Below are 27,339 nucleotides of genomic sequence, written 5' to 3' on the forward strand. Positions count from 1 at the left end.
ATATGGAAAGGCATGAATGTGCACACACTGTCAACTTTTCAGTATAGTATAGTAGTATTTCATTTGTAATAATAAAGTTACTACAAACATAGTTTCTATGAAATCCGAGTCATTAACTTGTCAAAATTTTGATAAATATATCACAGTGTACACCTATTGTTATTTTTCCATGATTATAGTTTTTCATTTGTTACAACAGAAAATCACATATGCATTTCTAGGTTTAGGCAGAACATGGGTTTGGTTAGCATCTAAGTGTGATATCCTCTATATCATCAATCTTAAAAAAAAAAAAGCTAAATTTGGTCAATTTTAAGTTATTTCCTAATGTTTAAGATCAATTACTGTAGTACAGTTATATTTTCTTCTTTGCTCCTTTCTATTTTAAAGACATTTGAAATTTCTTTATTTTGGTTTTTACTTTATGTACTTTTATTTAAATTTGAATATTTATATAAACAAAATTTTTTTGCATATTATTATTTATATGCCTATAAATTCCCACTGTCATCCATCTGTCCTTCCTTAATTTCAAGAATGGAGTTAGATAGGTGAAAGCAGAGACCAGGAAACCATAGGGGCAGGAGGCCCCTATTAACTATATACGAACTTCTGATACAAAAGTCACATTATTTCAATTTTAAAAATTTTCCCTAACAGGAATTAGAGAGATGATCATCATGACTCTGCTGCTAATAGGAAAAGTATGATGTACAGTACAGTGGCTTGCTAACAGGGAAAGTATTACATAAAGGACAAGACAGTATTAATTTGGGGTGAAGAGTATATATTTTAAATTAAATAAATAAAAAAATTATTATTAAAAGTTGCAACCTGGCATTGTGACAACGTCACAATAAATAATTTTTCCCCCTTCCAATACCTCACAGATCAATACTTTTGTGAAATTAAATAAAAATAATTATAAAACAGTGTTTAAATATTTTTTATTTTATTTTTCAAATTTAAATTTGTAATTTTTAAATTTAAAAAATTCTATTCCATTTGCTCTGACAGCTAAGAATGAACTAAGTGAAGGTCAAAAACATTTGATTAAATATTTTTTGGTAGCCAGAACTTCAATAGTATTGTTTTATTATTAGTATCATAATAGTGCCAAGTTTCATAGACTTTCACTAGTTTTTTCTTTTTCTTTTTTTTGTTATAAGAGTCTGAAGAGGCCAAATAGTAAACCTGAAATGCACATCCCTAATTAATCAAGTATCTACTGATTGAGTGTGGCTTCCCAAAGGAAAGAACTGACAAATAGATTCAATAAAATAGAAAAGATATGAGCTTGAAAGAACTATTGAAAACCTTACCTTGTACAGTAATAAGATATTGTTCTACATGCTGGAGAGAGTGGCTAATCAAGCAGTTATAATAATTTAATACTACAAATTTAATTCACAAAAATATCACAAAAATGTATTAATTCATCCTGGCATTTTTAATTAATTTTTTAAATTAATGTTTTTTAATTTAATACTACTTAACTGTGCTGTACTGAGAAGAATTAAATTTAAATTTAAAGGACTATATTTATAGATTATTCTTCAAAAAACTTAAAATAATAGACAAGAGAAAAAAATTAAAATCATCAATAGAAAATAATAAAGTTAAATAAATTTCATATCTCACTATCAGATTTTAGAATCCATAATTATTCTTAAGAATTTTTGAAAGATAGGTTAGGAGAGATTTAATTATGCCTGGAAAAACTTTTTTCTATCACCAGACTTACTGATTAATTCTAATTTTTGTTGAAAAATACTTTTGAGTGCATTGAGAGAGAATGGATACTAGGAAAACAAGCCTACTTAAAAAATGACACACATGTGATAGAAATGTTTCACTTATTCTTTCTCTAAATTAATTCAATACTAAATTTGGGTTACTTAAATCTGTGCATACATTTCCCATATAGAAACAGCTTTATATCATTGTTCAAATAGATCTAGCAAAAACACAACTTAGAAATTTCTATTTTCTAGAAACTAAACATTTAACTTATATCTAACTTTTTAATGAAAATGTATATTTTTTTTTAGAACTTCCTATTAATAATTTTATAAACAGAAATACTGCATACAAATAATGGTAAATTTTGATAGCTTGATGAATTAAAATCAGATCACAGATAATCAAAACATCTTCATTACCTCATATTTGAAATGTTTTAATAAAAATTTCTGTAAACCTCATTATGAAATATAAGTTGTTAATTTTTTCATAAGAATTTCTAAGATTCATTTATTTTCTATTTTAATAAATTAATTTTGTAAATTGAGAAATTTAACTGAAATAAGCATTTCAAAACACACATGTCTGAAGTACTAATTTTTAATATGTTTATTTTAATTCAAAATAAATGTAATACTAGTATTTGAAAACTTGAATTTATTTTTAAATTTATTTATTTTAGTTTTTAAATCACAAATTTAATAAAATTTTATTTAATTTGAAAAATCCATTTAGCTAAAATTAAGTAATTATTTCAAGAATATAGATTTAATTAAAACTTTTTATTTATGCAATTAGTTTTTATCTAAGATCTTTTTTTATTTAATTATATAAAATAGCATTCTAAATTCAGTTTACTGTTAACATTTGGCATATTTCCAAAATAGTAGTACATCAAAAATTATTCATAATATGCTATATTCAGAAACAAACAAGTAAATGTGTGAATAGTTTTCTATTCAGGTTAACATTTTTCTAATAAGTTTTTTTGGATAAAGATATATTATGAACATTATTTGAATAATTTATCAAAATTATGAGAACAATTTTAAAAAATTAAGTATACAAAAATTATTAAATACTGATATAAATTTTAGTAAATTTATTCACTAATATCGAAATCAGTGTTTCTCAACCTCTAACGAATCGTCGCCCCCTTCAATAAAATCGTTACCTATTATTGCCCCCTTCACTTCAAAATTCTGATGCCGAGGACCAAGACTAACGCCAAATTTGTACTGCACTGAATAGACTAGTGACTAGTATAATGTTATTTGTTTAACTATTGTACAATATAATGATAAAAATATCTAATTATTCTTAATATAATGTTTTACTGTATCGCCCAGAAAATTGTTTTTCGCCTCCCAAAATATAAATTGTTACTAATCGCCCCCTCAACATGGAAAAATGCCCACATGGGAGCGATATCACCCCCATTGAGAAACACTAACCTAAATAATCCATTAGTATCTGTTTTTGATTAACTTTTTTTTAATATAAATTCTGTTCTCTTAACTTTAGTACATGTAAATGCCATTTAAATTTTACCTTTACCCAAATAAAAACAAGCTATTTGTAAAGAATTTGCTAAAATTTATTGATTTGTTTTCTAATACAGCAGAGTCCCAAAAACTCAGCCTAATGTGGACTGAAGGGTGGCTGAGTTTGTGAAAATGCCAGGTTATCAAGAATGGGGTTAAAAAAGAATAAGTACAAGTGTTTTCTCAGAAAATACTGTACTGTATTTGTATATATTGTTTGCTTGAGAATACAACAGAATAAACCGCCCAAATACACTTAAACAAAGGAAAAGTACATACTTTATGAAGACATAGAGCCTTTACTACATGAAAATGAAAATTAATGAATACAGTGTACAGTAATTTACCTGATAAGACAGACCTCAGAAAAATGCTTTATGAGGCATAAAGCTGTCTATAATGAAAATTGACTAGCCAACTTTTGAAAAACTGGCTACTTTTTTTTAAAGAAATGAGTAATGTCCTGTTGTCTCCGCAATGCACTCTGTGTTTTGCTGCTTCATCACAAAGAAAACGAAGGAACAGTAAGTCCATTACCGATGCACCTTGTTGTTCAAAATACTGAAGAGCGGTTTCGACAGCCTTTAGTCCCTCACTATGATATTTTAGGAACTTGTACGGTGGAATCCTCAACGTCAATGTCTTCATCATATTCTGGTATTTTTTCATTAACAGTGACAGCAGCAATAATTTCTGCATCAGACATAATGTCTTGCTCAGTATCATTCTGGAACCACTGTTTGACGATTTTCGACTGTTTGACCACTGTCATTTTCATCGGCTTCTGCACATCCAGGAACTCTTTTCAAGAGATCGAGTAAGTTTACATTTTCTGCATCATCATGTTCAACAAACTCATTTCCCTCGTGATCAAGGAGTTTTCACAAGGAATGAACTAGTGTTAATGACTAACTCGTTCCAGGCATCCACCACCCAGCCAACAACATCCAATAGGTTAATTTTCTTTAAGTTCTGGATAAGACCTTGACCATCATCATTTGCAGAAAGAAGGGAGGATAACAGCTTGCGCCAAGTTATCTGGACTGCCGGGTTATCGAGTTCCGAGTTTTCGGGACTCTACTGTACAACATTTAATATTAATTATTATTCATATTTTTTGTTCAATCTCAGCATATACAACTTTAAATAATGCTGACATTCAATTGAAGAGTATCCAAATTGAAATTTTGATTGTATCATCAGAAAAGTCTTCAATTTGCTATTTTGTATGGCAAAGCATTCCAGACAAAATATCTTCCTAAATAACATTATCAAATCCATTAAAAGAAAGAAAACCATAGTGTTGTATAAAAAGAAAATTTAATCAATTATATGAGAAATATAGAAGTAAAATAAAACTGAATTTAGAGATTACTGTATTTTCATGTTTTTGACTCACAATGGCATATATCAGTGCTTTCCAAAATGGATGTCAAAACACCATGAGGTGTTACCTAAAGCAGCACCCACTCAAACATTTATGTTGCCCTGGACAAAAAGACAAATTGCTGCTCCTTAAATTTATTTAGAGAGAAACATGTAATATAAAATTAACAATCAAGTAGTACGAAACAGTAAAAATTAAAATATACCTGTACCTAGTTACAAATTGTTAACTAGATGCATTTTTAATGATATTACAAAAATGTATTATTGTACAATCAAACAAAAAACTTATATCCTACAAAAACTAAACAAAAGTACATCAACTATAATAAAATCAAAATAAACTTTTTTTTCACTTTTAGTTCTGCAAACTTTTTTTATTAACTCTCTTAAGTTTACTTGATCAGCAGGTTTCATGCACAATTGCCAAAATAGCCAAACTATTAAGATGATTTTGCATGGTAGTGGAACGTAAAAAATTTTTAATTTTTATTTAGAGAAACTCCTTTCCCCCACTAGCTACAGTTATTGGTATGTTCAGCAGTATTCTTAAGGTAACACTAAGGTTTGGGACAAAATTTAACATTCTTACTTATGCTTTCCTTTTTGCCAAAAGCCCTCTTTTATGGTTGTTTTCTTCAGAATTAAGGAATGCATATATTTTCTTAGCTTTTAGGCAAAAATAAAAAACATGAAATGTAAATTGCAAGGTAATTGTAGCCACAGAAAAAAATCGACAAATATACAATTTTAATTAATTAAGTATTTAACTTATAAATATTTTGCCACATTCATAACCAAAATGCCGCCCTTTAGATTTGCCACCCCTAGAGTGGGCCCTGCCTAAAGATATACTGTACAGGAGTATTGAAATACTCTAAAATTAAATAATAATATATAACAAATTTGTAAGACTTTCCATATGAGCCACTAAAACTAAGAATGAAAATATACAGTAGAATATTGTTTTAATGGATTGATCAGGCCACTGATCAATCCATTAAATCATTTGTTGTTCCAAGAATTCATCATATCGCAAACAATGGATTTCCCAAACATCCAGTAAAATTCCCATTATGCAAAAAAATTTCTGCTTTTTTAACTCCCTACATATAATATATACCTGTACTTGAAATTATTCAGTCTCTTGAGATCTCTATTCTTTATTCTATAGAGACATCTAAATAAAAATATGCAATTACCATTAAACCAGCAATTAATTGTCATGTAAACAAATGTTTTCTTCAATTTTAAACAACCATCATCAGGTTTCGATGTAAATGGAATGTTTGTAAAAGAACATTCCATTTATGTCAAAACCTGACAATGACCATCTCTAATTAATAATTAGAAACTAGTAAATTACTTAGTTTTAAATTATTAATTATGGCATAATATTAGCCTGATTAATTACAGTGATAGTTTAGCTTAGTAATTTCTTTTTAATAGCAAAAAACACCATTATTCCAACATTACCAACTTCAACACCACATCATGAGCAGTAACAGAACATCAGACTGTGTAAAAACAAAAATTGACAATATACAATAGAAATAAATCCATATTAATTATTTATTACTGGCTAAAGACTGACTTCAATATCACCCCATGAATGGCAAGAGCTTCAGAATCTGTGCAAAATTTAAATTTTAGACATACAGTCAAATTGTTTACAAGTACAGGAGCTCCCATATCTATATAACACTGTTTCAGATAACTTTAATACTATGACTTGTGACAATAATTGTCACCCTAACAAGTTATAAGACTCCTGCTTTCTTTATTATTTTAACTTTATTTCTGTCTCCTCAACTGTCCTGACAAAAACTATATATTGACTGAGAAAAAGGAATTCAACAGGGTAAAAGGTTAAAAAACTCCACATAACTATCACATTAGACAGGAGATGTGAAGCATTCCTTCTAACAAGATAGAGGATAAATTTCCAGTAATTATCCCCTAAAGGTGTTTGATGTCAAAGGTATGAATCGAATACAGAAAATGAATAAAAAAGAACTATAGGCAAGATGCATGTTCTTTAACAGTTTTGAGAAAAATTATGGATACATGAATATATCTACAATGCATTAAAGAATTTTCACATTTTCTAAAGAATTTTTAATGACTTTAGACAAAAATGAAAAAACAATTTTCTATATAACCAATATGGGATAATAATGACTAATAAGGGATTCATTAAAACATTTTTATCAACGTTTTAGATATCAGCGATATTACATATAAAAACAGTTGTCAACATTTTCCAACATTGACACTAAGTATTTTCTTTTTAATATAAAGTAATGAGTTTGATTTTATTGAATTCATTATATTGTTACATTTATTATTAAATTCACATTATTATACTGTTTTTAAAAAATATTTCTAGTATAAAATCATAGCTATAATTCAAAAAAATTTTATCCTAAGTTATAAATTTTTACTAATTTACAACTTAGGATAAAATTTTATATTTAAATTANCCTAAAAATTTACTTTAAAAATTTAATTACCTTCTGCAGCAGAACGATAAGTTGTATCATCCTTTGGAACATAAACTAATTGCAATATTAATGGACGTCTTGTAACTATTCCAAGTCCCCTGGGCAGAAAATCACGACCAACTAAACTTTCTAGAACTGAACTCTTTCCTGAACTCTATAAAATAAAGATTTGTTTGAAATGTCATAGATTTTTCTTCTTGTTAGTATTAAATTAAAAATCTAAATTTAACACCTAAGTTTTAGTAATTCATCTTAAATTCTATAAAGCAAAATTTATTTAATTATGCTATTTTTTAATAGTAGTACATTTTAATAAATTTTTACTATGTATATTTAATACTTATACATAGTTACTTATACATAGTAAAAATTTACTATGTATAAGTTGAAATAACTATTTCATCAAAATACTATAGATAACATCAGCCTTATGGAATGTATGCAGAATGGAACCTTAATGTAATATAGGATATAGCAAAGATAGGCATCTTCGGGACTTCCTATGGTGTATCCAGCATCCAATAATTTTGCAAAAATTACAATATGTTAGATATAAGGTCCCATCATCAAACAATATGCTAGTATATTAAACTGATGTTATGTTATAGAGATGATTTGGTAAAAAGTTGTTTTTAAATTTATAGAAGACATTAATACAGGACACTCACTGCCAGGAAAAATTGTTTAGCAATTTGACTAATTAGTTGTGAAAAATGTTAGTCCAATTCAGAAAAACTATAGTGTAGCCCTACATTCTTAAAATATTCTGAATACAAAAAGAATTTCAATATTTTATTGTGATATAAAGTTCCATTAAACTGCACTGCTATGGGAAACAACAAAACTACAAAATTTAATTTTTCAATTATAATGTGTAATAATAAAAATTTACTATAAATTACATACATATTTTTGCTGTTTCTTATAATTATAAAATTCTTGAAAGTGTCATTTGTTTTGTTTTGAGTTGACATTCTTACTGATAAAATATTAATTTATTATATTTCAAATTACATTAGGATATTTTAAATTTAGTACATTAGGTTGGGCCTAATTTTGTAATAAATTTATTAATTTAAATATTCATGAGATGGAGTGATGCCATTAAAGAAAATAACAGATGTACAGTACAGTGACACTGTACACACATTCTATAGCCATACTGCACAATTTCCATGAAATATCAAACATTTTCTTTAATATTTAGTTTTACAAAGTTAATATATATTTCTACTTCAAAAGATGTATCTGTTACAATACAATTTCAAAAATATAGAAAATCTTTAGTTATTGTTATTTTTTCCAATAATAAACTATTTACAGATGTATATAATTCATTAAAACTTTTATAAATAATACAGTGATCAAAATTAATGTTGTAATAGAAAATTTAAAAAATAATAATTAATTGAAATAACTTGTTTTTGCAGTTTAAGTGATAAAAGGCTGATCTCAAACTTAAAGAGGTGGAGAATAATTGAGGAAGGTCAGAAATAGTCTTTTTAGAAACAATGAATTCAAATGTTTGTTTTCATATCACAAAATTGAAATTTAACAAATAATTCTCTTTTGTAGATTAATTTGACTAAATTTTGATAATGTTCAAATAGGTAAAAGTTTAATTACTTGGTATACCAATTACTTTTTGAAGTTATAATTATAAAGGGAAACATTTCAAATTTTTTTTTAAGTGGGAAATATTAAGATAAAAAATTGTGTGTTACACTAACTGCACTTTATTTATAATTTAGGTCTACTCAGATGTATTAAGCCTGATTTAAGTTCTTCCATACAGAATCTAGTGTTCATTAAGTATAGCAGAATGACATCATTTTATCACATTCTCATACTTTATAGGGGTGTTGCATCATCTCTGCTTTGTGAACATGGAAGTTTCTAATAAACTAATATTTAATTGTTAATATCATAATTTAAAAAATTTTTAATCTTTGACTTAAATTAATTTTCTTATAAAATGTGGAAAATCGTGTTTAAGAATCAGAAATCATAATGAGATTTTCTCAATTCTGATTAATTGTCCCATCAGTACCAGATATATACTCCAATATTGCCTTTATGGTGAAATTATTCAAAGACAGACTATTATATAGGCTCTTCATTCAGATCTGTCAATAAGAGAATAAATGAGCATTTCTCAGTTTTTACTAATTGCATAAAGATTTAAACCTTAATCATTAATTTAATGGGCTTCAGACAGAAGAAAGTAGGGGACAAGTCTATTTTGAAAAATAAATCTAATCTTCCACTCAGGTTCCTAGAACAATTATATATTCACAGCTGTGGACAAACTCAGTAATAAATAAACTTGATGCATATATGTTAACCTAGAAATGCACATAGTTTTCTGTAATGCAATTGTTTAATTGCAAAAATGAAACAGTTTTTAATATGAATTCATACAATTTATGCCAAATAATTGTGATTAAAAATATACAACCAGACCTACTTTTACATTGCAATTGTTACAAATTGAACTGAGTGATATGGAAAGGCATGAATGTGCACACACTGTCAACTTTTCAGTATAGTATAGTAGTATTTCATTTGTAATAATAAAGTTACTACAAACATAGTTTCTATGAAATCCGAGTCATTAACTTGTCAAAATTTTGATAAATATATCACAGTGTACACCTATTGTTATTTTTCCATGATTATAGTTTTTCATTTGTTACAACAGAAAATCACATATGCATTTCTAGGTTTAGGCAGAACATGGGTTTGGTTAGCATCTAAGTGTGATATCCTCTATATCATCAATCTTAAAAAAAAAAAAGCTAAATTTGGTCAATTTTAAGTTATTTCCTAATGTTTAAGATCAATTACTGTAGTACAGTTATATTTTCTTCTTTGCTCCTTTCTATTTTAAAGACATTTGAAATTTCTTTATTTTGGTTTTTACTTTATGTACTTTTATTTAAATTTGAATATTTATATAAACAAAATTTTTTTGCATATTATTATTTATATGCCTATAAATTCCCACTGTCATCCATCTGTCCTTCCTTAATTTCAAGAATGGAGTTAGATAGGTGAAAGCAGAGACCAGGAAACCATAGGGGCAGGAGGCCCCTATTAACTATATACGAACTTCTGATACAAAAGTCACATTATTTCAATTTTAAAAATTTTCCCTAACAGGAATTAGAGAGATGATCATCATGACTCTGCTGCTAATAGGAAAAGTATGATGTACAGTACAGTGGCTTGCTAACAGGGAAAGTATTACATAAAGGACAAGACAGTATTAATTTGGGGTGAAGAGTATATATTTTAAATTAAATAAATAAAAAAATTATTATTAAAAGTTGCAACCTGGCATTGTGACAACGTCACAATAAATAATTTTTCCCCCTTCCAATACCTCACAGATCAATACTTTTGTGAAATTAAATAAAAATAATTATAAAACAGTGTTTAAATATTTTTTATTTTATTTTTCAAATTTAAATTTGTAATTTTTAAATTTAAAAAATTCTATTCCATTTGCTCTGACAGCTAAGAATGAACTAAGTGAAGGTCAAAAACATTTGATTAAATATTTTTTGGTAGCCAGAACTTCAATAGTATTGTTTTATTATTAGTATCATAATAGTGCCAAGTTTCATAGACTTTCACTAGTTTTTTCTTTTTCTTTTTTTTGTTATAAGAGTCTGAAGAGGCCAAATAGTAAACCTGAAATGCACATCCCTAATTAATCAAGTATCTACTGATTGAGTGTGGCTTCCCAAAGGAAAGAACTGACAAATAGATTCAATAAAATAGAAAAGATATGAGCTTGAAAGAACTATTGAAAACCTTACCTTGTACAGTAATAAGATATTGTTCTACATGCTGGAGAGAGTGGCTAATCAAGCAGTTATAATAATTTAATACTACAAATTTAATTCACAAAAATATCACAAAAATGTATTAATTCATCCTGGCATTTTTAATTAATTTTTTAAATTAATGTTTTTTAATTTAATACTACTTAACTGTGCTGTACTGAGAAGAATTAAATTTAAATTTAAAGGACTATATTTATAGATTATTCTTCAAAAAACTTAAAATAATAGACAAGAGAAAAAAATTAAAATCATCAATAGAAAATAATAAAGTTAAATAAATTTCATATCTCACTATCAGATTTTAGAATCCATAATTATTCTTAAGAATTTTTGAAAGATAGGTTAGGAGAGATTTAATTATGCCTGGAAAAACTTTTTTCTATCACCAGACTTACTGATTAATTCTAATTTTTGTTGAAAAATACTTTTGAGTGCATTGAGAGAGAATGGATACTAGGAAAACAAGCCTACTTAAAAAATGACACACATGTGATAGAAATGTTTCACTTATTCTTTCTCTAAATTAATTCAATACTAAATTTGGGTTACTTAAATCTGTGCATACATTTCCCATATAGAAACAGCTTTATATCATTGTTCAAATAGATCTAGCAAAAACACAACTTAGAAATTTCTATTTTCTAGAAACTAAACATTTAACTTATATCTAACTTTTTAATGAAAATGTATATTTTTTTTTAGAACTTCCTATTAATAATTTTATAAACAGAAATACTGCATACAAATAATGGTAAATTTTGATAGCTTGATGAATTAAAATCAGATCACAGATAATCAAAACATCTTCATTACCTCATATTTGAAATGTTTTAATAAAAATTTCTGTAAACCTCATTATGAAATATAAGTTGTTAATTTTTTCATAAGAATTTCTAAGATTCATTTATTTTCTATTTTAATAAATTAATTTTGTAAATTGAGAAATTTAACTGAAATAAGCATTTCAAAACACACATGTCTGAAGTACTAATTTTTAATATGTTTATTTTAATTCAAAATAAATGTAATACTAGTATTTGAAAACTTGAATTTATTTTTAAATTTATTTATTTTAGTTTTTAAATCACAAATTTAATAAAATTTTATTTAATTTGAAAAATCCATTTAGCTAAAATTAAGTAATTATTTCAAGAATATAGATTTAATTAAAACTTTTTATTTATGCAATTAGTTTTTATCTAAGATCTTTTTTTATTTAATTATATAAAATAGCATTCTAAATTCAGTTTACTGTTAACATTTGGCATATTTCCAAAATAGTAGTACATCAAAAATTATTCATAATATGCTATATTCAGAAACAAACAAGTAAATGTGTGAATAGTTTTCTATTCAGGTTAACATTTTTCTAATAAGTTTTTTTGGATAAAGATATATTATGAACATTATTTGAATAATTTATCAAAATTATGAGAACAATTTTAAAAAATTAAGTATACAAAAATTATTAAATACTGATATAAATTTTAGTAAATTTATTCACTAATATCGAAATCAGTGTTTCTCAACCTCTAACGAATCGTCGCCCCCTTCAATAAAATCGTTACCTATTATTGCCCCCTTCACTTCAAAATTCTGATGCCGAGGACCAAGACTAACGCCAAATTTGTACTGCACTGAATAGACTAGTGACTAGTATAATGTTATTTGTTTAACTATTGTACAATATAATGATAAAAATATCTAATTATTCTTAATATAATGTTTTACTGTATCGCCCAGAAAATTGTTTTTCGCCTCCCAAAATATAAATTGTTACTAATCGCCCCCTCAACATGGAAAAATGCCCACATGGGAGCGATATCACCCCCATTGAGAAACACTAACCTAAATAATCCATTAGTATCTGTTTTTGATTAACTTTTTTTTAATATAAATTCTGTTCTCTTAACTTTAGTACATGTAAATGCCATTTAAATTTTACCTTTACCCAAATAAAAACAAGCTATTTGTAAAGAATTTGCTAAAATTTATTGATTTGTTTTCTAATACAGCAGAGTCCCAAAAACTCAGCCTAATGTGGACTGAAGGGTGGCTGAGTTTGTGAAAATGCCAGGTTATCAAGAATGGGGTTAAAAAAGAATAAGTACAAGTGTTTTCTCAGAAAATACTGTACTGTATTTGTATATATTGTTTGCTTGAGAATACAACAGAATAAACCGCCCAAATACACTTAAACAAAGGAAAAGTACATACTTTATGAAGACATAGAGCCTTTACTACATGAAAATGAAAATTAATGAATACAGTGTACAGTAATTTACCTGATAAGACAGACCTCAGAAAAATGCTTTATGAGGCATAAAGCTGTCTATAATGAAAATTGACTAGCCAACTTTTGAAAAACTGGCTACTTTTTTTTAAAGAAATGAGTAATGTCCTGTTGTCTCCGCAATGCACTCTGTGTTTTGCTGCTTCATCACAAAGAAAACGAAGGAACAGTAAGTCCATTACCGATGCACCTTGTTGTTCAAAATACTGAAGAGCGGTTTCGACAGCCTTTAGTCCCTCACTATGATATTTTAGGAACTTGTACGGTGGAATCCTCAACGTCAATGTCTTCATCATATTCTGGTATTTTTTCATTAACAGTGACAGCAGCAATAATTTCTGCATCAGACATAATGTCTTGCTCAGTATCATTCTGGAACCACTGTTTGACGATTTTCGACTGTTTGACCACTGTCATTTTCATCGGCTTCTGCACATCCAGGAACTCTTTTCAAGAGATCGAGTAAGTTTACATTTTCTGCATCATCATGTTCAACAAACTCATTTCCCTCGTGATCAAGGAGTTTTCACAAGGAATGAACTAGTGTTAATGACTAACTCGTTCCAGGCATCCACCACCCAGCCAACAACATCCAATAGGTTAATTTTCTTTAAGTTCTGGATAAGACCTTGACCATCATCATTTGCAGAAAGAAGGGAGGATAACAGCTTGCGCCAAGTTATCTGGACTGCCGGGTTATCGAGTTCCGAGTTTTCGGGACTCTACTGTACAACATTTAATATTAATTATTATTCATATTTTTTGTTCAATCTCAGCATATACAACTTTAAATAATGCTGACATTCAATTGAAGAGTATCCAAATTGAAATTTTGATTGTATCATCAGAAAAGTCTTCAATTTGCTATTTTGTATGGCAAAGCATTCCAGACAAAATATCTTCCTAAATAACATTATCAAATCCATTAAAAGAAAGAAAACCATAGTGTTGTATAAAAAGAAAATTTAATCAATTATATGAGAAATATAGAAGTAAAATAAAACTGAATTTAGAGATTACTGTATTTTCATGTTTTTGACTCACAATGGCATATATCAGTGCTTTCCAAAATGGATGTCAAAACACCATGAGGTGTTACCTAAAGCAGCACCCACTCAAACATTTATGTTGCCCTGGACAAAAAGACAAATTGCTGCTCCTTAAATTTATTTAGAGAGAAACATGTAATATAAAATTAACAATCAAGTAGTACGAAACAGTAAAAATTAAAATATACCTGTACCTAGTTACAAATTGTTAACTAGATGCATTTTTAATGATATTACAAAAATGTATTATTGTACAATCAAACAAAAAACTTATATCCTACAAAAACTAAACAAAAGTACATCAACTATAATAAAATCAAAATAAACTTTTTTTTCACTTTTAGTTCTGCAAACTTTTTTTATTAACTCTCTTAAGTTTACTTGATCAGCAGGTTTCATGCACAATTGCCAAAATAGCCAAACTATTAAGATGATTTTGCATGGTAGTGGAACGTAAAAAATTTTTAATTTTTATTTAGAGAAACTCCTTTCCCCCACTAGCTACAGTTATTGGTATGTTCAGCAGTATTCTTAAGGTAACACTAAGGTTTGGGACAAAATTTAACATTCTTACTTATGCTTTCCTTTTTGCCAAAAGCCCTCTTTTATGGTTGTTTTCTTCAGAATTAAGGAATGCATATATTTTCTTAGCTTTTAGGCAAAAATAAAAAACATGAAATGTAAATTGCAAGGTAATTGTAGCCACAGAAAAAAATCGACAAATATACAATTTTAATTAATTAAGTATTTAACTTATAAATATTTTGCCACATTCATAACCAAAATGCCGCCCTTTAGATTTGCCACCCCTAGAGTGGGCCCTGCCTAAAGATATACTGTACAGGAGTATTGAAATACTCTAAAATTAAATAATAATATATAACAAATTTGTAAGACTTTCCATATGAGCCACTAAAACTAAGAATGAAAATATACAGTAGAATATTGTTTTAATGGATTGATCAGGCCACTGATCAATCCATTAAATCATTTGTTGTTCCAAGAATTCATCATATCGCAAACAATGGATTTCCCAAACATCCAGTAAAATTCCCATTATGCAAAAAAATTTCTGCTTTTTTAACTCCCTACATATAATATATACCTGTACTTGAAATTATTCAGTCTCTTGAGATCTCTATTCTTTATTCTATAGAGACATCTAAATAAAAATATGCAATTACCATTAAACCAGCAATTAATTGTCATGTAAACAAATGTTTTCTTCAATTTTAAACAACCATCATCAGGTTTCGATGTAAATGGAATGTTTGTAAAAGAACATTCCATTTATGTCAAAACCTGACAATGACCATCTCTAATTAATAATTAGAAACTAGTAAATTACTTAGTTTTAAATTATTAATTATGGCATAATATTAGCCTGATTAATTACAGTGATAGTTTAGCTTAGTAATTTCTTTTTAATAGCAAAAAACACCATTATTCCAACATTACCAACTTCAACACCACATCATGAGCAGTAACAGAACATCAGACTGTGTAAAAACAAAAATTGACAATATACAATAGAAATAAATCCATATTAATTATTTATTACTGGCTAAAGACTGACTTCAATATCACCCCATGAATGGCAAGAGCTTCAGAATCTGTGCAAAATTTAAATTTTAGACATACAGTCAAATTGTTTACAAGTACAGGAGCTCCCATATCTATATAACACTGTTTCAGATAACTTTAATACTATGACTTGTGACAATAATTGTCACCCTAACAAGTTATAAGACTCCTGCTTTCTTTATTATTTTAACTTTATTTCTGTCTCCTCAACTGTCCTGACAAAAACTATATATTGACTGAGAAAAAGGAATTCAACAGGGTAAAAGGTTAAAAAACTCCACATAACTATCACATTAGACAGGAGATGTGAAGCATTCCTTCTAACAAGATAGAGGATAAATTTCCAGTAATTATCCCCTAAAGGTGTTTGATGTCAAAGGTATGAATCGAATACAGAAAATGAATAAAAAAGAACTATAGGCAAGATGCATGTTCTTTAACAGTTTTGAGAAAAATTATGGATACATGAATATATCTACAATGCATTAAAGAATTTTCACATTTTCTAAAGAATTTTTAATGACTTTAGACAAAAATGAAAAAACAATTTTCTATATAACCAATATGGGATAATAATGACTAATAAGGGATTCATTAAAACATTTTTATCAACGTTTTAGATATCAGCGATATTACATATAAAAACAGTTGTCAACATTTTCCAACATTGACACTAAGTATTTTCTTTTTAATATAAAGTAATGAGTTTGATTTTATTGAATTCATTATATTGTTACATTTATTATTAAATTCACATTATTATACTGTTTTTAAAAAATATTTCTAGTATAAAATCATAGCTATAATTCAAAAAAATTTTATCCTAAGTTATAAATTTTTACTAATTTACAACTTAGGATAAAATTTTATATTTAAATTATTAGGATAAAATAGGATAAAAAAAAGGATATTTTATTTTATTGACTTATCATAGTAAAAAACTTTTGAGTTAAGGCTAAGTTATAAATTTTTACTAATTTACAACTTAGCCTTAACTCAAAAGTTTTTTACTATGATAAGTCAATAAAATAAAATATAAATATTTTAATGCTTTCAAACTATCTTGTGTCATTTTACATATTCTACATTTATATTTTCTTGTAAAAATAAATTAAAGAAAATATTCACTTCTATAAAATATACAAGTTTTCCAAACATAATTTGGAAAAAATTATCTGTGATTCAACCATGATATTCTTTGTATCATTATTCAAGTCCTAATTAAGTCCATTTACTTTGGAAGTTTAAAAACCAAATATGTTAATTGAAAATATGAAATGCAATAGTTTCTAATATTTTTCTACATTACACTATTTTAAATAATTTCAACTAGTAAATATTAGTTCTTTAGGGCTTGTAATTAGTAATGACTTGTATTTAGTATTTTATGTAGACAAACTACTTCATTAGAAATTCACAAAATTCAAAAGTAACTGTTTTCCTTAAAATAAACTAACTAGAATCTCAAGTTATTTGTAATTTTAGTAACATCTAAAGTTAAATTTGTAATCTGAACTACTGGTCATTTTGTTTTTCATCATTACATTAAGTGCTGTAGATAGATACAATGCACAACATTCATGGGTATAGTGCATTATGGTTATAGGTTTGCAGTACTATACAGTAATATGAAATAGAGAGCCCGGATACACAGAATGGCCAACTGTGTGATTATACACTAACTAGCTGTTACTCATGGCTTTGCCAGCATGGATTTTGCAAGCAAACTCCATTTATATTCAGTATTTCAACAACCAATAGTAATTGTTATATAACACCTACCGCTGAGAATGATGAGAATTGCTGAGAAACAAACGAACTATTTTCAATTTGATCAATTTTCTGGAACGTTTACAATCGTTCTATAATCGAACCAATATGCAATAACAAATTTGAATTTAAAACGGTTTGAACATTNATTCCATTTGCTCTGACAGCTAAGAATGAACTAAGTGAAGGTCAAAAACATTTGATTAAATATTTTTTGGTAGCCAGAACTTCAATAGTATTGTTTTATTATTAGTATCATAATAGTGCCAAGTTTCATAGACTTTCACTAGTTTTTTCTTTTTCTTTTTTTTGTTATAAGAGTCTGAAGAGGCCAAATAGTAAACCTGAAATGCACATCCCTAATTAATCAAGTATCTACTGATTGAGTGTGGCTTCCCAAAGGAAAGAACTGACAAATAGATTCAATAAAATAGAAAAGATATGAGCTTGAAAGAACTATTGAAAACCTTACCTTGTACAGTAATAAGATATTGTTCTACATGCTGGAGAGAGTGGCTAATCAAGCAGTTATAATAATTTAATACTACAAATTTAATTCACAAAAATATCACAAAAATGTATTAATTCATCCTGGCATTTTTAATTAATTTTTTAAATTAATGTTTTTTAATTTAATACTACTTAACTGTGCTGTACTGAGAAGAATTAAATTTAAATTTAAAGGACTATATTTATAGATTATTCTTCAAAAAACTTAAAATAATAGACAAGAGAAAAAAATTAAAATCATCAATAGAAAATAATAAAGTTAAATAAATTTCATATCTCACTATCAGATTTTAGAATCCATAATTATTCTTAAGAATTTTTGAAAGATAGGTTAGGAGAGATTTAATTATGCCTGGAAAAACTTTTTTCTATCACCAGACTTACTGATTAATTCTAATTTTTGTTGAAAAATACTTTTGAGTGCATTGAGAGAGAATGGATACTAGGAAAACAAGCCTACTTAAAAAATGACACACATGTGATAGAAATGTTTCACTTATTCTTTCTCTAAATTAATTCAATACTAAATTTGGGTTACTTAAATCTGTGCATACATTTCCCATATAGAAACAGCTTTATATCATTGTTCAAATAGATCTAGCAAAAACACAACTTAGAAATTTCTATTTTCTAGAAACTAAACATTTAACTTATATCTAACTTTTTAATGAAAATGTATATTTTTTTTTAGAACTTCCTATTAATAATTTTATAAACAGAAATACTGCATACAAATAATGGTAAATTTTGATAGCTTGATGAATTAAAATCAGATCACAGATAATCAAAACATCTTCATTACCTCATATTTGAAATGTTTTAATAAAAATTTCTGTAAACCTCATTATGAAATATAAGTTGTTAATTTTTTCATAAGAATTTCTAAGATTCATTTATTTTCTATTTTAATAAATTAATTTTGTAAATTGAGAAATTTAACTGAAATAAGCATTTCAAAACACACATGTCTGAAGTACTAATTTTTAATATGTTTATTTTAATTCAAAATAAATGTAATACTAGTATTTGAAAACTTGAATTTATTTTTAAATTTATTTATTTTAGTTTTTAAATCACAAATTTAATAAAATTTTATTTAATTTGAAAAATCCATTTAGCTAAAATTAAGTAATTATTTCAAGAATATAGATTTAATTAAAACTTTTTATTTATGCAATTAGTTTTTATCTAAGATCTTTTTTTATTTAATTATATAAAATAGCATTCTAAATTCAGTTTACTGTTAACATTTGGCATATTTCCAAAATAGTAGTACATCAAAAATTATTCATAATATGCTATATTCAGAAACAAACAAGTAAATGTGTGAATAGTTTTCTATTCAGGTTAACATTTTTCTAATAAGTTTTTTTGGATAAAGATATATTATGAACATTATTTGAATAATTTATCAAAATTATGAGAACAATTTTAAAAAATTAAGTATACAAAAATTATTAAATACTGATATAAATTTTAGTAAATTTATTCACTAATATCGAAATCAGTGTTTCTCAACCTCTAACGAATCGTCGCCCCCTTCAATAAAATCGTTACCTATTATTGCCCCCTTCACTTCAAAATTCTGATGCCGAGGACCAAGACTAACGCCAAATTTGTACTGCACTGAATAGACTAGTGACTAGTATAATGTTATTTGTTTAACTATTGTACAATATAATGATAAAAATATCTAATTATTCTTAATATAATGTTTTACTGTATCGCCCAGAAAATTGTTTTTCGCCTCCCAAAATATAAATTGTTACTAATCGCCCCCTCAACATGGAAAAATGCCCACATGGGAGCGATATCACCCCCATTGAGAAACACTAACCTAAATAATCCATTAGTATCTGTTTTTGATTAACTTTTTTTTAATATAAATTCTGTTCTCTTAACTTTAGTACATGTAAATGCCATTTAAATTTTACCTTTACCCAAATAAAAACAAGCTATTTGTAAAGAATTTGCTAAAATTTATTGATTTGTTTTCTAATACAGCAGAGTCCCAAAAACTCAGCCTAATGTGGACTGAAGGGTGGCTGAGTTTGTGAAAATGCCAGGTTATCAAGAATGGGGTTAAAAAAGAATAAGTACAAGTGTTTTCTCAGAAAATACTGTACTGTATTTGTATATATTGTTTGCTTGAGAATACAACAGAATAAACCGCCCAAATACACTTAAACAAAGGAAAAGTACATACTTTATGAAGACATAGAGCCTTTACTACATGAAAATGAAAATTAATGAATACAGTGTACAGTAATTTACCTGATAAGACAGACCTCAGAAAAATGCTTTATGAGGCATAAAGCTGTCTATAATGAAAATTGACTAGCCAACTTTTGAAAAACTGGCTACTTTTTTTTAAAGAAATGAGTAATGTCCTGTTGTCTCCGCAATGCACTCTGTGTTTTGCTGCTTCATCACAAAGAAAACGAAGGAACAGTAAGTCCATTACCGATGCACCTTGTTGTTCAAAATACTGAAGAGCGGTTTCGACAGCCTTTAGTCCCTCACTATGATATTTTAGGAACTTGTACGGTGGAATCCTCAACGTCAATGTCTTCATCATATTCTGGTATTTTTTCATTAACAGTGACAGCAGCAATAATTTCTGCATCAGACATAATGTCTTGCTCAGTATCATTCTGGAACCACTGTTTGACGATTTTCGACTGTTTGACCACTGTCATTTTCATCGGCTTCTGCACATCCAGGAACTCTTTTCAAGAGATCGAGTAAGTTTACATTTTCTGCATCATCATGTTCAACAAACTCATTTCCCTCGTGATCAAGGAGTTTTCACAAGGAATGAACTAGTGTTAATGACTAACTCGTTCCAGGCATCCACCACCCAGCCAACAACATCCAATAGGTTAATTTTCTTTAAGTTCTGGATAAGACCTTGACCATCATCATTTGCAGAAAGAAGGGAGGATAACAGCTTGCGCCAAGTTATCTGGACTGCCGGGTTATCGAGTTCCGAGTTTTCGGGACTCTACTGTACAACATTTAATATTAATTATTATTCATATTTTTTGTTCAATCTCAGCATATACAACTTTAAATAATGCTGACATTCAATTGAAGAGTATCCAAATTGAAATTTTGATTGTATCATCAGAAAAGTCTTCAATTTGCTATTTTGTATGGCAAAGCATTCCAGACAAAATATCTTCCTAAATAACATTATCAAATCCATTAAAAGAAAGAAAACCATAGTGTTGTATAAAAAGAAAATTTAATCAATTATATGAGAAATATAGAAGTAAAATAAAACTGAATTTAGAGATTACTGTATTTTCATGTTTTTGACTCACAATGGCATATATCAGTGCTTTCCAAAATGGATGTCAAAACACCATGAGGTGTTACCTAAAGCAGCACCCACTCAAACATTTATGTTGCCCTGGACAAAAAGACAAATTGCTGCTCCTTAAATTTATTTAGAGAGAAACATGTAATATAAAATTAACAATCAAGTAGTACGAAACAGTAAAAATTAAAATATACCTGTACCTAGTTACAAATTGTTAACTAGATGCATTTTTAATGATATTACAAAAATGTATTATTGTACAATCAAACAAAAAACTTATATCCTACAAAAACTAAACAAAAGTACATCAACTATAATAAAATCAAAATAAACTTTTTTTTCACTTTTAGTTCTGCAAACTTTTTTTATTAACTCTCTTAAGTTTACTTGATCAGCAGGTTTCATGCACAATTGCCAAAATAGCCAAACTATTAAGATGATTTTGCATGGTAGTGGAACGTAAAAAATTTTTAATTTTTATTTAGAGAAACTCCTTTCCCCCACTAGCTACAGTTATTGGTATGTTCAGCAGTATTCTTAAGGTAACACTAAGGTTTGGGACAAAATTTAACATTCTTACTTATGCTTTCCTTTTTGCCAAAAGCCCTCTTTTATGGTTGTTTTCTTCAGAATTAAGGAATGCATATATTTTCTTAGCTTTTAGGCAAAAATAAAAAACATGAAATGTAAATTGCAAGGTAATTGTAGCCACAGAAAAAAATCGACAAATATACAATTTTAATTAATTAAGTATTTAACTTATAAATATTTTGCCACATTCATAACCAAAATGCCGCCCTTTAGATTTGCCACCCCTAGAGTGGGCCCTGCCTAAAGATATACTGTACAGGAGTATTGAAATACTCTAAAATTAAATAATAATATATAACAAATTTGTAAGACTTTCCATATGAGCCACTAAAACTAAGAATGAAAATATACAGTAGAATATTGTTTTAATGGATTGATCAGGCCACTGATCAATCCATTAAATCATTTGTTGTTCCAAGAATTCATCATATCGCAAACAATGGATTTCCCAAACATCCAGTAAAATTCCCATTATGCAAAAAAATTTCTGCTTTTTTAACTCCCTACATATAATATATACCTGTACTTGAAATTATTCAGTCTCTTGAGATCTCTATTCTTTATTCTATAGAGACATCTAAATAAAAATATGCAATTACCATTAAACCAGCAATTAATTGTCATGTAAACAAATGTTTTCTTCAATTTTAAACAACCATCATCAGGTTTCGATGTAAATGGAATGTTTGTAAAAGAACATTCCATTTATGTCAAAACCTGACAATGACCATCTCTAATTAATAATTAGAAACTAGTAAATTACTTAGTTTTAAATTATTAATTATGGCATAATATTAGCCTGATTAATTACAGTGATAGTTTAGCTTAGTAATTTCTTTTTAATAGCAAAAAACACCATTATTCCAACATTACCAACTTCAACACCACATCATGAGCAGTAACAGAACATCAGACTGTGTAAAAACAAAAATTGACAATATACAATAGAAATAAATCCATATTAATTATTTATTACTGGCTAAAGACTGACTTCAATATCACCCCATGAATGGCAAGAGCTTCAGAATCTGTGCAAAATTTAAATTTTAGACATACAGTCAAATTGTTTACAAGTACAGGAGCTCCCATATCTATATAACACTGTTTCAGATAACTTTAATACTATGACTTGTGACAATAATTGTCACCCTAACAAGTTATAAGACTCCTGCTTTCTTTATTATTTTAACTTTATTTCTGTCTCCTCAACTGTCCTGACAAAAACTATATATTGACTGAGAAAAAGGAATTCAACAGGGTAAAAGGTTAAAAAACTCCACATAACTATCACATTAGACAGGAGATGTGAAGCATTCCTTCTAACAAGATAGAGGATAAATTTCCAGTAATTATCCCCTAAAGGTGTTTGATGTCAAAGGTATGAATCGAATACAGAAAATGAATAAAAAAGAACTATAGGCAAGATGCATGTTCTTTAACAGTTTTGAGAAAAATTATGGATACATGAATATATCTACAATGCATTAAAGAATTTTCACATTTTCTAAAGAATTTTTAATGACTTTAGACAAAAATGAAAAAACAATTTTCTATATAACCAATATGGGATAATAATGACTAATAAGGGATTCATTAAAACATTTTTATCAACGTTTTAGATATCAGCGATATTACATATAAAAACAGTTGTCAACATTTTCCAACATTGACACTAAGTATTTTCTTTTTAATATAAAGTAATGAGTTTGATTTTATTGAATTCATTATATTGTTACATTTATTATTAAATTCACATTATTATACTGTTTTTAAAAAATATTTCTAGTATAAAATCATAGCTATAATTCAAAAAAATTTTATCCTAAGTTATAAATTTTTACTAATTTACAACTTAGGATAAAATTTTATATTTAAATTATTAGGATAAAATAGGATAAAAAAAAGGATATTTTATTTTATTGACTTATCATAGTAAAAAACTTTTGAGTTAAGGCTAAGTTATAAATTTTTACTAATTTACAACTTAGCCTTAACTCAAAAGTTTTTTACTATGATAAGTCAATAAAATAAAATATAAATATTTTAATGCTTTCAAACTATCTTGTGTCATTTTACATATTCTACATTTATATTTTCTTGTAAAAATAAATTAAAGAAAATATTCACTTCTATAAAATATACAAGTTTTCCAAACATAATTTGGAAAAAATTATCTGTGATTCAACCATGATATTCTTTGTATCATTATTCAAGTCCTAATTAAGTCCATTTACTTTGGAAGTTTAAAAACCAAATATGTTAATTGAAAATATGAAATGCAATAGTTTCTAATATTTTTCTACATTACACTATTTTAAATAATTTCAACTAGTAAATATTAGTTCTTTAGGGCTTGTAATTAGTAATGACTTGTATTTAGTATTTTATGTAGACAAACTACTTCATTAGAAATTCACAAAATTCAAAAGTAACTGTTTTCCTTAAAATAAACTAACTAGAATCTCAAGTTATTTGTAATTTTAGTAACATCTAAAGTTAAATTTGTAATCTGAACTACTGGTCATTTTGTTTTTCATCATTACATTAAGTGCTGTAGATAGATACAATGCACAACATTCATGGGTATAGTGCATTATGGTTATAGGTTTGCAGTACTATACAGTAATATGAAATAGAGAGCCCGGATACACAGAATGGCCAACTGTGTGATTATACACTAACTAGCTGTTACTCATGGCTTTGCCAGCATGGATTTTGCAAGCAAACTCCATTTATATTCAGTATTTCAACAACCAATAGTAATTGTTATATAACACCTACCGCTGAGAATGATGAGAATTGCTGAGAAACAAACGAACTATTTTCAATTTGATCAATTTTCTGGAACGTTTACAATCGTTCTATAATCGAACCAATATGCAATAACAAATTTGAATTTAAAACAATTTGAACATTTTTAAAATCAAAATATATAAAAATATTTATAACAATGTCTGAAACATTATTAATTTAATACACCTAAGTACTCGATGAAGCCTTAATCACCCGCGGGGGAATTTCGACAAATCCCTTCTTAGTGTGCATTCCCATGGCATACCCTACTAAAACGCAGTTAGAAACAAAAAAATCGCATCTAAAATATTACAGTAGAAGCCATTCTTCCGGTTAAGCCTTAATCCTCTCCCCTGCAAAGGAATTTCGAAAAATCCCTTCTTAGTGTGCGTTTCCATGACGTACCCTAACTGTCTACCAAATTTCATCTCTTTAGGTTAAGCGGTCTGCTCTGGGCAATGATGAATCAGTGAGTGAGTGAGTCAGTCAGTCAGTCAGGACAAGCAATTTTATATATTTAGATGACCATAGCTGAATGTGATCAAAATCTGCTATACAAATACATTGTTTCCATGCATAAGCATGGTCAAAAACAAAAACGAGCAATCAGTCTTTTTTATCTTTTACTTTACTCTGACATTTAATTTTTACACTAGTTCAAAACAAAATAGGTTACCTTAACAACAATGGTATATCATCAAACAGTTATCTTTAGATATTTGAAATTAAGGCATGTATTTTCATTGCATGATAAAAAAACAGGAGAACTGAAAGGAAGAAAGTAACATCCAAAATATGCTAAAAACAGCATGTTTCATTAAAATCATTTGAAGAAAGTTACAAATTCAAATGAAGTTGTTATAATAATAATAAAAATATTCAAAATTGCTTGATAAAGTACTGTTTCTGCTAAACATGTTTGATCTGGTTTAGGAACTTTTTCCCATGAGTTATGTAAACAACAAAATATAAAAAACAGGCAAATAATAGATGCTTTTAAACTATTCATTTTTTCAATTTCTTTATGAAGTTCTGCAATATTACATAGTAACATATAGTTCTGTATTAATGCTAAACTTTTACAAGTAAATATTTTGTAGAACTTACAGAATATTTAGAAGTAAAATATATTCCATTTTACCACTTCCAACTATAAATACAAATTGTTTTTGTACATTTAATGTAGTGGAAAACACATTAAAATAGATAAAGACAAGGGTGTGTATTCAGGAAAGCTAAATGGACATATATTTCATTAAACAAAGATATATTTCTTATATTTGTGATTAATATTGCATACACTGTAGTCACATACTTTTATGATATTGAGATACAGATAAATAAAGGTTATTTACAAACAAAAGCTATCTTTATTATATATTTCTGGATAAAAAAGTTTCAAAATTTGCAATGTCTCACAATCACTTCTGAATTTATAAAATTTAAAATCTTCTAAATTCTTCCAGTAAAAGAAAGAAAATATCATGTAAAAAATTGATAGAGTTAATTTCATATTTCTTCCAGGACATTCTTTCATTTCAGAAAATGAAAAAGTCAATGTAAAAAGTAAAAGATGCTTCCAAAGATTAAAATTAATTTAAAAATGCAGAATTTATTCCAGAAACACATTTGAAGAATAAGTTATTTACATGGCTTTGAAGCTGAGGTTGGCTCAAATGAGTCAAAACATTTCCAAGTTAAAAGTTTTAAAAAAACTTTGGTTTCCTTAACAAGCAGAAAGTATATTTAAAATGGACAAACACATCATGCATAACTACTATCCTTAATTAGTAATCCTATATATTCCTTCAGGAATATATAGGATTACTAATTAAGATTACTAATTAATTATAATTCCTGAAGGAATATATAGGATACTGATTAAAGATAGTAGAAGTGTTATGCATGATTTATATTACATCAGAACCTAAAAGAGGTCACTGAGTGCATCCAAAATACTAACTCAACCTTCTGTAATTTCTGACCCTAATTCCATTGCAGTCAAGTGAGACTAAACCAGAATAAATGTAGAGTGCACAACACATTAGATATATGAATGCATTGCACATTTATAAATCAATATCCATTGGTTTATAAATGTGCAATGCATTCACATATCTACAATATCTATTAATTACAAAGACTATAACACATTATTGGCAGCTTGGAAAGTATTCTTAGATAAGAACTCAAAATGATGATTTGGCAAATGTTGAGAGAAGTTATCACATGTTCATCTATTTCTTATTTTGTGTATATTTTTAATTTATTTGTATTTTTATCATTTTGGTATTTATTCTACATTTTACTGTTAACTACTACTAATTAATATCCAAAACTGAGTTCAGAAGTGTAATTAAAGTATTCCAATTAAAGTAAGAAATTCATTCATAAGA

General features: G+C 27.3%; 1 protein-coding gene across 1 annotated transcript in view; it reads right to left on the bottom strand.

Moving 5' to 3' along the window:
- The window catches only part of LOC111620397 (dynamin-1-like protein), a 93,303-nt gene that overhangs the window by 56,576 nt on the left and 9,388 nt on the right, over positions 1-27,339 (bottom strand). The window contains exon 2 of the mRNA XM_023362315.1: positions 7,187-7,331. Coding sequence (XP_023218083.1) covers positions 7,187-7,331 — 145 coding nt within the window. The remainder of the gene's footprint in view (positions 1-7,186; positions 7,332-27,339) is intronic.

The sequence above is a fragment of the Centruroides sculpturatus genome, unplaced genomic scaffold (assembly GCF_000671375.1).
Source record: "Centruroides sculpturatus isolate CEXI.00-Female unplaced genomic scaffold, Cexi_2.0 scaffold209, whole genome shotgun sequence".
Lineage (NCBI taxonomy): Eukaryota > Metazoa > Arthropoda > Arachnida > Scorpiones > Buthidae > Centruroides > Centruroides sculpturatus.